Source organism: Neomonachus schauinslandi, chromosome 15, assembly GCF_002201575.2.
Source record: "Neomonachus schauinslandi chromosome 15, ASM220157v2, whole genome shotgun sequence".
Taxonomy (NCBI): domain Eukaryota; kingdom Metazoa; phylum Chordata; class Mammalia; order Carnivora; family Phocidae; genus Neomonachus; species Neomonachus schauinslandi.
The window spans coordinates 17,625,863-17,637,891 of record NC_058417.1 but is presented as its reverse complement, the minus strand read 5'-3'; the positions used below and the strand labels follow the sequence as shown (position 1 = coordinate 17,637,891).

The following is a 12,029-nucleotide window of genomic DNA, read 5'->3' as shown; positions in this document are numbered from 1 at the left end:
TCTCTCCGCCCTCAACTCCTTTCTGGGCAGAGCGGGGCGGGGCCCGTCGCACACCCGCGTCCTTTAAGCCCTGATCCTGGGGAGGGGTCCGAGCCCCGCCTCGATAATGGTCTCCGCCCATACCCTGTTCTTTCACTGGATCTCTAGCTTCTTCAGGCCAGAGACGGACATGTTTATCAGCTTCTACGGCGCCCCGCATCGACTCGGTGCCTAGAAAGGGTCGACTAATCCATCACCCTTCTTCCCAGACCGCTCTTGGGCTGCTGGGGCCGAGCGGCTGTCACAGTACTCCCTCAGACAGTCCCAGCTCTTCTCCTGGCTCCCTGGAGGCTGGCACGAGGAAGACCGCGGATTTGCCCGGGCTGCTGGGGTGACCCTTACTCTTCAGGACAGTGGCCTGGAGCAGTTGCAGCTCGTGGTCACTAGGTGTCAGCCTATCCCCATCTTGGCGCAGGATCCCCTCCTGCCTCCTAACACGCGAGGTGCGAAAGGGGGAAAGGCTGAGGACCCGAGGCTGGGGTGGTGATAGAGGAGAGGACGGTAGTGGGGGGAGGGGGGAGGCGGGGCTAGGGAAAAGATGCTGCGAGAGGGAGGGAAAGCTAGAGGGACCAAGAGGTTTGGGTATTTGCCTCCCTTGACGGTTCCAAGGTTACATATTAACCCCTGTGGGCTCCTGGGTCAACCACGGCCCGATTGGTTTCCAGGTGAGAGCACGAGTGTCCCGAGTTGTGTGGCTTTTCCCCTCTGCGCTTCCCTTTGCTCACAGGGCAGCTTTGTTCATCAGCCAACAAAAGCCTGAGCCAGCGACCGAGGGCCCCTCGTGGGGCCCCTCTAGTGGTCTTTCCACGTGGGCAGGTTTGAGTACCCTTTTGAGTGGTGGGGCGGGACAGAACATAAACACTCCTTTCCTCACTCGCTCAGAAATAGGGACGCTGTCTCTTTGCTAATCACCATCCTCTCGCTCCTTAACTGAGCTTTTATGGAGCTCGCACAGAGCAGGAGGCACAGGGAGACAACAGGAATTAAACTCACTTCCGGTCAAAACCCTAGACAATCGTACTAACCAGCCCCCTACGTTTAGGCAGAAGCCTTGAACCCACATCGGTCAAACAGCTCTCCTTCCTCCTCTCTCTGATGCTTACAGATAGTGGTCCACTTCCCTCTCATCTAATCCCCAAAGGAGATTCTCCCTATAGTTGAGCGTTGAAGACGGATTACCTGCGGCAAAGTTGTGTGTGTGCAGGGCGGGGGGGGGGGGGGTAGTGATGACGAGAGCGGTGCTCACTTGTTGGGACAGCCTGGAGTCTCCTCCTCCCTAGGTGAATCCATGTGCACGGCTTGGTGTTTCCCCGGTCCCTCCCTAGGCAAACACGAAACTAACCCTTCTCCCTGCCTCACAGACCGAGAATGCTGACACTCTCGGTACAGTTTTGGCTGTTTATTATTTGCGTGCCAATGAGAATGCGCTCTCTCCTTCCCAAATAGTGTCACTAGTGCGCAAAGAAGTCGGGGGGAGAGGGGCGCCTGCCTTCGGCTCAGGACATGATCTCAGGGTCCTGGGGTGGAGCCCCGCTGGGGCTCCCCGCTCAGCGGGGAATCTGCTTCTCCCTCTGCCTCTTCCTCTCCCCCCTCTCCTGCTCTCTCTGTCTCAAATAAATAAAATCTTTAAAGTGGGCTGAGAGAGATTGGCCCTTGCTTTTCACCCTCACTGGTTGTGCAGGGCACCCCTCCGCTCTAAGGAAGTTTTGTGAGGGCCGGATGCGAACACGTGTGTAGGGAATGGCTGCTACCGTTCTACCTGCCAAGCGCGCCAAGAACTGGCATAAAACCCCATTTCTGGGACTCTGAAAAAGCAACTGTGGCCGGGGGCTGCAAGGACTGGGTAAACAGCCCAAGCTAGACGCAGAGCTGAAACCCACACCAATCTCACTTGCTCCGCCCCGCCATTATCTTGCAGCGTAGGGGGCGTGGCCATAGAGTGGGCGGGCCCGCGCACGCGCCGCGCCTGGGTGTGGGGGGTTCCGGAAATGTGACTCAGAAATGAGATGGAGAAGTACGAGCGGATCCGAGTGGTGGGGAGAGGTGCCTTCGGGTGAGCCAGGGATCTGGGGAAGGAAATTGGTCGGGGAGAGGGAAAATGAGCCCCAACTCTGACCGCTATTTCGCTCCCCTGTTAGCCGCGCCCCGACGCGTGAGCGCCCACTCGGAAAGCCCCGCCCAGGCTTCCGGTCCCGGGCCCAGCTGGGAGACTCCGCCTCTAACGAGGTCCCGCCCCCGACAAGCCTGTGCGCCCCCTGAGAGTTGCGTTCTTTGATTCCTGACTCATTCATTCAACAAAGATTGAGCGCCAACTATACCGGTCAGGCTCTCGGCGCCGACTGTACAGTAAAGACCAAAATAGGCGTGGTCTTTTCCCTCTCGGAGCTTACAGACTGTAGTAAAATAATACAATAAACAAGATATTAAAGCAGTTATTAACAAGCTGCGAGTGTGGCATACACCGGGGGTACTTATTTGGGGAGGGGGTCAAGGAAAATTTCTCAGAGAGGTGAAGTTTAAAGTCAAGACTTGAGGAATGAAAACCAGAAACCCGAAGGTGAAGGCAGAGCTTTCCAGGCAGAGGAAGCAGCATATCCGCACGCGGGAAAGAAAGAATTCAGAGTATTCAAGGAACTGAGAAAAAGACTGGTGAAGTTGGAATGTAGTGGTCATGTAGTATGTAGTAGGTAAAGAATGATATATATATGTGTGTATATCTGTATATATACACACATATATATATGAAGAATGGTATAAAATGTGATTGTCACAGAGGACAGATGATGGCCTAATAGGCTGAGGTAAAGAGGTTGAATTTATTTGAAGTGTAAAAGGGAAGGGGTTTAAGCAGAATGAATGGTCTTGATATGATTTGCATTTTTAAAATGTCACTCTGGCTGCTGTGTGGAACTTAGATTTGAGGATGACAGAAGTGAAAGGCACCATTTTAAAGGCTATTGCAGTACTTTAGGCAAGAAATAATGATTTGGTCAAGGGTTATAGCAGAGGTCAGAGATGGTTGAGTTCATAATATGTTGGAGGTGGAAACAGGATTTACTGATGATATGTTAGTGTGAAATGAAGGAAAGATTTTGGCATGATTTTCAGATGTCTGACTTTAATGGTGGTGTCAGTAACTGAGATGGAAGAGACTGAGGAAGGAAAGGGTTTGGGGGCAGAAATCAAAAGTTTTATTTTGAATTTCTTAAAATTTAGGATGCAGGATGCCTGGGTGGCTCAGTCGGTTAGGCAGCTGCCTTCCGCTCAGGTCATGAAACCAGGGTCCTGGGATCGAGTCCTGCATCGGGCTCCTTGCTCAGCGGGGAAGCCTGCTTCTCCCTCTGCCTGCAGCTCCCCCTGCTTGTGCTGTTCACTCTTGCTCTCTCTCTCTGACAAATAAATAAATAAAATCTTTAAAAAAAAAATTTAGGATGCTTGGAAGCCATTCAGGTAGAAAGCAAAGCAGGTAGTTGGATGTGTGAGTCTGGGGCTCAGAGGAGAGGTTTGAGTTGGAAATATAAATTTGATACTTAGATGATCACCTTACACTCCATTCATTCAGCAGATACTCATTGAGTTCCTACTATGTGCTAAATACGGGTCTCTCCTCTGGGGATATAGTTGTGAAGGAGAACAAGGACCCTGCGTTTATGGCCACTGACCAGAGTTGGAAGAAAATAATAGTATGGGGGCGCCTGGGTGGCTCAGTCGTTAGGCGTCTGCCTTCACCTCAGGTCATGATCCCAGTGTCCTGTGATCGAGCCCCGCATCGGGCTCCCTGCTCGGCGGGAAGCCTGCTTCTCCCCCTCCCGCTCCCCCTGCTTGGTTTTCCCCCTCACGCGGGCCCTTCTTTTCTGTTAAATAAAAAAAATCTTTAAAAAAAAAAAAAAGAGGGGCGCCTGGGTGGCTCAGTCATTGGGCATCTGCGTTCGGCTCAGGTCATGATCCCAGGGTCCTGGGATCGAGCCCTACATCGGGCTCCCTGCTCCGCGGGAAGCCTGCTTCTCCCCCTCCCACTCTCCCTGCTTGTGTTCCCTCTCTTGCTGTGTCTCTCGCTGTCAAATAAATAAAATATAAAATAAATAAATAAATAAATAAAAGAAAAAGAAAAGAAAATAATAGTATGACCAGCTTCCACGCATAGAGCAGTTTTTATGTGCCAAGCATCATGCTAAGTGCCTTACATGCATTTTCTCATTTGATCCTCTCAACAACCCAGGGAAATTGATTCTGTTTTCCAGATGAAAATGTCATATAATCCCAAACCAGGTAAGTAGTAAGAGGAGGAGCCAGAATTTGAACCCAGGCAGTTAACTCCAAAGTCTATGGGGACTTAGGAAGATCAAGACTAACTTCACTGTGCCTCAGGTTAAATGACTTGCCCAAGGTCTCACACAGTGTTTGTGGTTAGTTCTCCCTGTTCTTAAACTCGGTGTTCTGCACATTTAGTTAGCTGACCTCTTAGTCTCTGTGCCTATTTCCCCTCTTTTTTTTTTTTTAAGATTTTATTTGACAGAGAGAGAGAGACAGCGAGAGAGGGAACACAAGCAGGGGGAGTGGGAGAGGGAGAAGCAGGCTTCCCGCAGAGCAGGGAGCCCGACGCGAGGCTCGATCCCAGGACCCTGGGATCATGACCTGAGCTGAAGGCAGACGCTTAACGACTGAGCCACCCAGGTGCCCCTCTATTTCCCCTCTTCTAAGGAACATCCAGTGACCAGGTCTGCCCTGCCTGATGTGTGGCTGGAGGCTCAGCTGGGACCTACCCCTGTGCTCTGTGTCCCCAGGATTGTGCACCTGTGCCTGCGCAAGGCTGACCAGAAGCTGGTGATCATCAAGCAGATCCCAGTGGAGCAGATGACCAAAGAAGAGCGGCAGGCAGCCCAAAATGAGTGCCAGGTCCTCAAGCTCCTCAACCACCCCAATGTCATTGAGTACTATGAGAACTTCCTGGAGGACAAGGCCCTCATGATTGCCATGGAATACGCACCAGGTGGGCCAGCCTTCTTGCATTGGCCTGGCTCCAAGGGCCTCTTACCTGTGGAACAGACAGATACAGATCAGCCAGCTTTCCTCCTCAGAACAGGTTGGACTGAGGGTCAGAGGTATAGAGTTGTGTGAGGCTGGCAGGCCCTTGCCCTGTCTGGGCTGGTAGTTTCTCAACAGGAGAGTGCCAGGCATGGGAAAGCCTAGAGCTTAACTAGTTCCTTGTGGCTGCAGGTGGCACCCTGGCTGAGTTCATCCAAAAGCGCTGTAATTCCCTGCTGGAGGAGGAGACCATCCTACACTTCTTTGTGCAGATCCTGCTCGCGCTGCATCACGTGCACACCCATCTCATCCTGCACCGGGACCTCAAGACTCAAAACATCCTTCTTGACAAACACCGCATGGTTGTCAAGATTGGTGACTTCGGCATCTCCAAGATCCTTAGTAGCAAGAGCAAGGCCTACACGGTGCCTGGGCACAGAGGGGACCTCAAGGGTGCTGGAGGTTTTGAGGGCCAAGGCTCACTCTGCATCCCAACCCCCTCCCTCCCCAAGACCTTGGCCCCTTAGCCCCTGGCTGGGTGGTCCTGCAGGGAGAAGCAGTCTCCGGTGGGCCTTGGACAGGGCCTTCCCTCCCCTGAGCTATAATAATATCCGCTTCCCTCCTGCAGGTGGTGGGCACCCCATGCTACATCTCCCCTGAACTGTGTGAGGGCAAGCCTTACAACCAGAAGAGTGACATCTGGGCCCTGGGCTGTGTCCTCTATGAGCTGGCCAGTCTCAAGAGGGCCTTTGAAGCTGCGGTGAGTTATACCCCCAAAGAGACAATTGGGAAATGTCTGTCTCCCTCCCCTGGAAGTCCTTGGCTCCAGCCACTTCAGTGTTTCTTCTCTTTTGGCTGAGTTGTTTCCCTCATCAGACTGGTAGATTACCCCAGGGCTGTGGCTTCCCACAGGCTTGGGTCCCCCATGAAACCGAGGACTCCTGAGGGCACCAGACTAGGGACCCTCCTAAGGGCAAGATGTGAGTTCTCCGAACCCCCTAAGGTTTCTGAGGACATAGCTGCAGCTCCCCTATGAGGAGTTCCTCTCACTGGGAGTCCCCTGGTCAGTCAGACTGCAAGTTCTGAGTGCCGGGCTCTGCTCTGACCACCCCATTAGACCTGGAGGCGGGAGGTGCTGCCTCCCAAGAGCCTGGCCCAGGCTCTGGCCACCCTCCCTGTCCGTGCTTCCACAGAACCTGCCAGCGCTGGTGCTGAAGATCATGAGCGGCACCTTTGCGCCCATCTCTGACCGGTACAGCCCTGAGCTGCGCCAGCTCGTGCTCAGTCTGCTCAGCCTGGAGCCCTCCCGGCGGCCGCCGCTCAGCCACATCATGGCACAGCCCCTCTGCATCCGCGCCCTCCTCAACCTTCACACCGACTTGGGCAGTGTCCGCATGAGGAGGCCTGTGCAGGGAGTGGGGGCGGGGACCCCCAGGGGGAGCACAGTAAGCCTGCGTGCGGGGGTGCCAGGAATGGTTCGTGTCCTGAAGCCCCCGTCTGACCCACAGGGCAGAGAAGTCCCTGGTCCCTGGGCCACCCATGGCCCCTGGCGGCAGCACAGGGAGCAGGAGCACTGGCGCCCGCTGCAGGGGTAAGTCAGAGCCGACTGCCGGTGCCCCCTGACGCCAAGCCGTTCCCACCAGTCTAATCGGCCCGACGCGCTGTCCCGCAGGCATACCCCGGGGGCCCCCACGGCCGGCCATTCCCCCACCGCTGTCGTCCGTGTACGCGTGGGGCGGCGGGCTCAGCGCCCCGCTGCGGCTGCCGATGCTCAACACAGAAGTGGTCCAGGTGGCAGCCGGACGCACGCAGAAGGCGGGCGTCACGCGTTCGGGGCGCCTCATCCTGTGGGAGGTGAGCAGGCTGGGGGGCGGGGGGTGGGGGGCGGCTGGATGCTCGGGGTCGGGAGGCGGGGCCGGAGGGGCCGCTCAGGCGCCGCCCACGCGCCGCCCACGCCCTCCCGGCCTCCCGCAGGCCCCGCCCCTAGGCGCCGGAGGGGGTGCCCTCCTGCCGGGGGCCGTGGAGCAGCAGCTGCCCCAGTTTGTCTCCCGTTTCCTGGAGGGCCAGTCGGGCGTGACTATCAAGCATGTGGCCTGCGGGGACCTCTTCACAGCCTGCCTGACCGGTGAGTCCAGCAGGGGACTATCCTGGGGCATCCCACAGTGTCTCAGAAGGCCCCCCAGAGCAACTCCCCTCGTTGGTTGTCATTTGCTCACTCCTAATGCTCCTCTCTACTCGTTAGCCTGCACCAGCTGCTTTATTATTATTATTTTTTAAAGATGTATTTATAATTTTGAGAGAGAGAGAGATACTTTACTTACACAATCTCCTTTACCCTTCACAATAGTCCTGGCCAGGTAGTTACTGTATATTATCCTCATTTGAGGGAGGCTCAGTGACAGATCTGGAAAGCTCCGATCTAAAGCTCAGAGGCGGGGTGCCTGGGTGGCTCAGTCGTTAAGGGTCTTCCTTCGGCGCAGGTCATGATCCCAGGGTCCTGGGACCGAGCCCCACATTGGGCTCCCTGCTCGGCGGGAAGCCTGCTTCTCCCTCTCCCACTCCCCCTGCTTGTGTTCCTTCTCTCACTGTGTTTCTGTCAAATAAATAAATAAAAAATCTTAAAAAATAAAAATAAAGCTCAGAGGCTGTCACTTGTCCAAACTCCCACGAAGAGACACCCTGCCTGTCCTTTTCTGCCTCTTGTTCCATTCTTCCAGACTTTGCTTCCAACTTCTTGCTCCGCCAACCCATGGACTGGCCTCTTTGGAAAAACAGCCCAACCTCTCTCCCTTCTCTTTCTTCACCAACTCCCTCTGCAGACCGAGGTATCATCATGACCTTTGGCAGTGGCAGCAATGGGTGCCTAGGCCATGGCAGCCTCAATGACCTCAGCCAGGTGGGTGCTGCAGGTACCTTGGGGAGGAGGTGGAAGTGGGGAGATGGCAAGGAGCCCGCATCGGACAGCTGACACCGGAGTTGGAGGCCGGGGATCCCCAGCAGCCACAGGTCCCTCTAGCTCCCAGGCTGCACCTGTTCTGGGCCACACCAGGGGAAGTACAGAAAGACCAGGCTTTTCCCCAGTGGTTGCAGTGTGTGTGTGTGTGTGTGAGAGTGTGTGTGTGTGTGTGGCGGGGGTGTGTGTGGCAGTTAAAGACACAGCTGTCTCGTGAGAATTTGCAGCCTCCAACTTCTTCGTTCCTCCACGGGATGCTGAGGCCAGGCAGCTGGTCCAGGCCCCTTACCTAGTCTCTCTTGCTTCCCCTCTCTCTCTAGCCCACCATTGTGGAGGCGCTGCTGGGCTACGAGATGGTGCAGGTGGCCTGTGGGGCGTCCCACGTGCTGGCCCTGTCCACTGAGCGAGAACTCTTTGCGTGGGGCCGTGGCGACAGTGGTAAGCCCTCCGCCCTGTTCCAGGCTCTAGGCTCCATCTCACATGCCTGACTGGGACTGGTTCCTCTTCATACCCGCCTTCCACCCCATGGCCCCTTCTCCCTCCTTTCTCTTCCAATTCCACTCATTTCTTGATTTAACAAAACTTTACTGCACATCTAGTAGGAGCCCCTCCTTGTGCTGGGTGCAGAGACAATATGAACAGGAGTCCCTTCCTTCAGGTGCTTATGACATAATGAGAGATCTCTTTCATCTGGCAGTACTTATAGTGGCCCTCTCTGGGTCAGATGTCATGCTAGGCATTTGAAACCAGAGAGGACTTACATGGGGTTTCTGTTCTCCTGGCAGACTCACTCTAGACGGGGGAGGGATGACATCTCTCTGCAATAAAAGAGAGACAGCATCAGGGCTCCCCTCAGGGTCCAGAGATGTGGGAACCCAAGGAATGGCATGGGACGTCCCTGGAGGAGACAGAGTTGGCACCTGAACAGTGCCATAAGGAAGAGTAGGATTTTGGCCACAGAGGGCCCAAGGTTAGGTATTTCTGGCTGAGGGCACAGCCTTCACTCACGAGGTTACCTCCTCTCCGTGGCTGCTCCTCATCCTGGTATCACCAACCCTAAAACCCAGACTAGCCCCATCCTGGTTTCTCCTTGTAGGTCGGCTGGGACTGGGCACCAGGGAGTCCCACAGCTGCCCCCAGCAGGTGTCCATGCCCCCAGGACAGGAAGCCCAGCGGGTGGTATGTGGCATTGACTCCTCCATGATCCTCACTGTCCCTGGTCGAGCCCTGGCCTGTGGGAGTAACAGGTGAATGGGTCCCCTGGCGTGACCAGCCTGCCGCTCCCCCTCCCTGGCCGCTAATGCTCCATCTGTCATGGCCTCCCTTCCACCGAGGGTCCGAACTGAGGGTGGGGTTGAGAGTGCTGCTGGGTTCAATCCAGGGTGGGATCTGTCCCCTAGGGACCAGCTGTTGCCCAGATTGGTGGGGTCAGTCGGGTCTATGCAAACCATCAGTCGGACTTGGCTTCTGGCTCCACCTTCCAGGTTCAACAAGCTGGGCCTGGACCACCTCTCCCTGGGGGGGGAGCCTGCCCCCCACCAGCAGGTGGAGGAGGCCCTGAGCTTCACACCACTAGGTTCTGCACCCCTCGACCAGGAGCCCCTGCTCAGTGTGGACCTGGGCACTGCTCATTCAGCTGCAGTGACTGGTGAGTAGGACCCGGGCACAGGAGGCCGCAGGTCGACTCTCCTGGCCTCCTCGGGATCTCAGCTGAGGCACCCCTTTCCTTCCTCTCCTCTTTCCTCCCTGCAGCGTCTGGTGACTGCTATACTTTCGGCAGCAATCAGCATGGGCAGTTGGGCACCAGTGCGTGCCGGGTCAGCAGGGCACCCTGTCAAGTCCAAGGCCTGCAGAATATCAAGATAGCAACGGTGGCCTGTGGGGATGCGTTCACTGTAGCCATTGGGGCAGGTGATTGATTAGTGGGCACAATGGGGGCAGATAGGGGTGCTGGCAGGCCCATGAGCAGTCGGGGGTGGGGGGAGTATCCTGCTCAGGGCTCCTGAACCTCCTACTGGGGCCAGTACGGCAATCCAGGAGGGTAGCTGCTTGCTAAGCTGTGTCCTCCTATTTCCGTCCTTGGGATTCGCTTTGGCAGAGGGTGAAGTGTACTCTTGGGGCAAAGGGGCCCGAGGTCGACTAGGAAGAAGGGATGAGGATGCTGGACTCCCTCGGCCAGTGCAGCTGGATGAGACACACCCCTACACAGTGACTTCTGTGTCGTGTTGCCATGGAAACACTCTCCTGGCAGTCCGCCGTGAGTTGTAACCTTCCGCACAAGGGTTAATCCAGCGCGTCCCTGCCCACACTCCCATCCCCCAGTGGTCACAGCCCAAAGCACTAAAAGCATCTTAAGCCCCCAGATAAATGAAAGCAGAAGCTGCAGGGTAAGACAGCTTCCTGCCTGGGGAGGGCAAGGGAGTCAGTCAGCCCTTCTGAAGGGCTGTTCCCAGTGCTTCCCGGGGCCCAAAGGCATTCTTTCTCCTACCCCCAATCCCATTTAGTTGGAACCTCTGTTTCTGGCCGGTCAGGGTCCAGAGTCCAGGGCCCCGTGTGGGAGTGGGAGTGGGAGCGGGAGCGGAGGTGGGTATCCCTTGCTGGAGGCACTGCCCTCAGGGCGGCTGCAGGGGTTTCTCGTTTGTACCCTCCAGCGGTTACAGATGAGCCGATTCCACCATGAGGCACCTAGGTACACCCCTGGACCACCCTGATATTGCTGCTCCTCGGACCGTGCTTGAAAACTGCAGCTGCCTGCAGCAAGACTGTCCCCACCAGCCGCCTGGAGGGTCCTCAGTGTGGCAGAAGAACCAGGGAAGCGGCCACTCTCCTTTGGCCCTGGACCCGTAAACCTCAACCCACCCCGTTCCCCCAGTATCTCTCTTTTCTCTCCCCACCCCTCTTAAGTTGGTGTCCCCAGGGTCCAGACTGGCTAGAGTCGGAAAGCCGACCCAACCTTCCGAAGCAGGGTGGCCTCCAGAGTCTTGGCAGAAAAAAGCTGGAGGCAGCTGTGGCTCCACCCAGACCCTGTCCTTTCCCCACCCCAGTTAGAAAATAAGCCGCTGGTGCCCCCTGGGATAGCAGCTCAGTGCTCTGGAGCAGGGCAAGCCCCATCCTGCCTGGACTGGCCATTCTGGCAGCCTGGCTTCTGCATTGCCTGGAACAGGGAGCTTCCCCACCCACCCCCACTCCGAGATCCCGAGGCATAGATGTGCAGCACAACTTCTGAGCGGACTGGGAGTGCATCTGCAAGGGCACCAAAGTGTCTTCTGCAGAGGGGGATCCCTGCTGAAGGTTGTCCCTCACCCCAGCCATTCCCCCAAAGCAGGTTGGGAGAAAGGGTAGCTGGCTGGGCCAGACCAGTTTTCCAGTTGACTGGGAAATCGCGCCAATAAAAACATCAGCTGCCTGCCTAGAATGTGGTCTTTTCAGGGGGGATGGGGTGGCGGCCCGACACCCCAGGGCTGGGCAGGGCCGCGGTCCGGGGAGGAATGTGGGCGCAGCCTGAGGCTGGGGCCGAGGTTCCTCTGGCCCAGCGCCCAGCTCGGCTTCCCCGCGCCAGCCCAGCTCCCCAGATCTGGTTGCCAGGCTTCAGCTGCCTAGCACCTGCAAGCTGGAGTCCCGGGCACTGGGGTGACACGTGGCCCCCCGAGACCGAGCTGTTGGCTCTGGAGAAGCGAACCTTTGTGGCGCGGCCCAGTCCGGCCGCCGGGGCCCTCCGGCCCATCCAGCGTCAGGGCGCCCCCGGCCCCGGGGAGAAGCGGAGCCACGATCTCTTACGAAAGGGAGAGAGGAGCCCGCGCGCTCGGTGGAGGGCGCCAGGCTGGCTGTCCGCCGACCCCGACGCCGCGAGCCCGCGAGGTGGGTGGGAGCTGGGTGCGGTGGGCGCTAGGACCGCGCGGGCGCGGCTCCACCCCCTCTTCCGGCGGGCGGGCTCGGGGGGCTGGGCGCAGGCCGCGGCCGCCAGTCGGCGCCGCCCGGAGCCGGGAGCGCGGCCGGAGCGAGGCGCGGGCTG

The 12,029-nt window shown here is 57.1% G+C and overlaps 1 protein-coding gene across 1 annotated transcript; it reads left to right on the top strand.

Moving 5' to 3' along the window:
• The first annotated feature begins 2,045 nt into the window (after window positions 1-2,045).
• NEK8 (NIMA related kinase 8) lies at window positions 2,046-11,466 on the top strand. The gene is made up of 15 exons (XM_021704272.1): window positions 2,046-2,092; window positions 4,824-5,029; window positions 5,257-5,489; window positions 5,693-5,824; window positions 6,258-6,466; window positions 6,573-6,655; window positions 6,737-6,918; window positions 7,039-7,189; window positions 7,884-7,960; window positions 8,338-8,455; window positions 9,114-9,264; window positions 9,502-9,665; window positions 9,770-9,928; window positions 10,116-10,274; window positions 10,669-11,466. Exons 1-15 carry the CDS (start codon window positions 2,046-2,048, stop codon window positions 10,695-10,697), a joined length of 2,100 nt encoding a protein of 699 aa, XP_021559947.1. The 3' UTR covers window positions 10,698-11,466.
• The last annotated feature ends 563 nt before the right edge of the window (window positions 11,467-12,029 follow it).

What these genes read in the sequence shown, in the direction of transcription:
- NEK8 (XM_021704272.1), top strand. Translation starts at nt 2,046, where the DNA reads ATGGAGAAGTACGAGCGGATCCGAGTGGTGGGGAGAGGTGCCTTCGG. An exon ending in GTGGGGCCGTGGCGACAGTG is followed by an intron (nt 8,456 to 9,113) that starts GTAAGCCCTCCG and finishes TTCTCCTTGTAG; the next exon opens with GTCGGCTGGGACTGGGCACC. An exon ending in CTGGCCTGTGGGAGTAACAG is followed by an intron (nt 9,265 to 9,501) that starts GTGAATGGGTCC and finishes TCCACCTTCCAG; the next exon opens with GTTCAACAAGCTGGGCCTGG.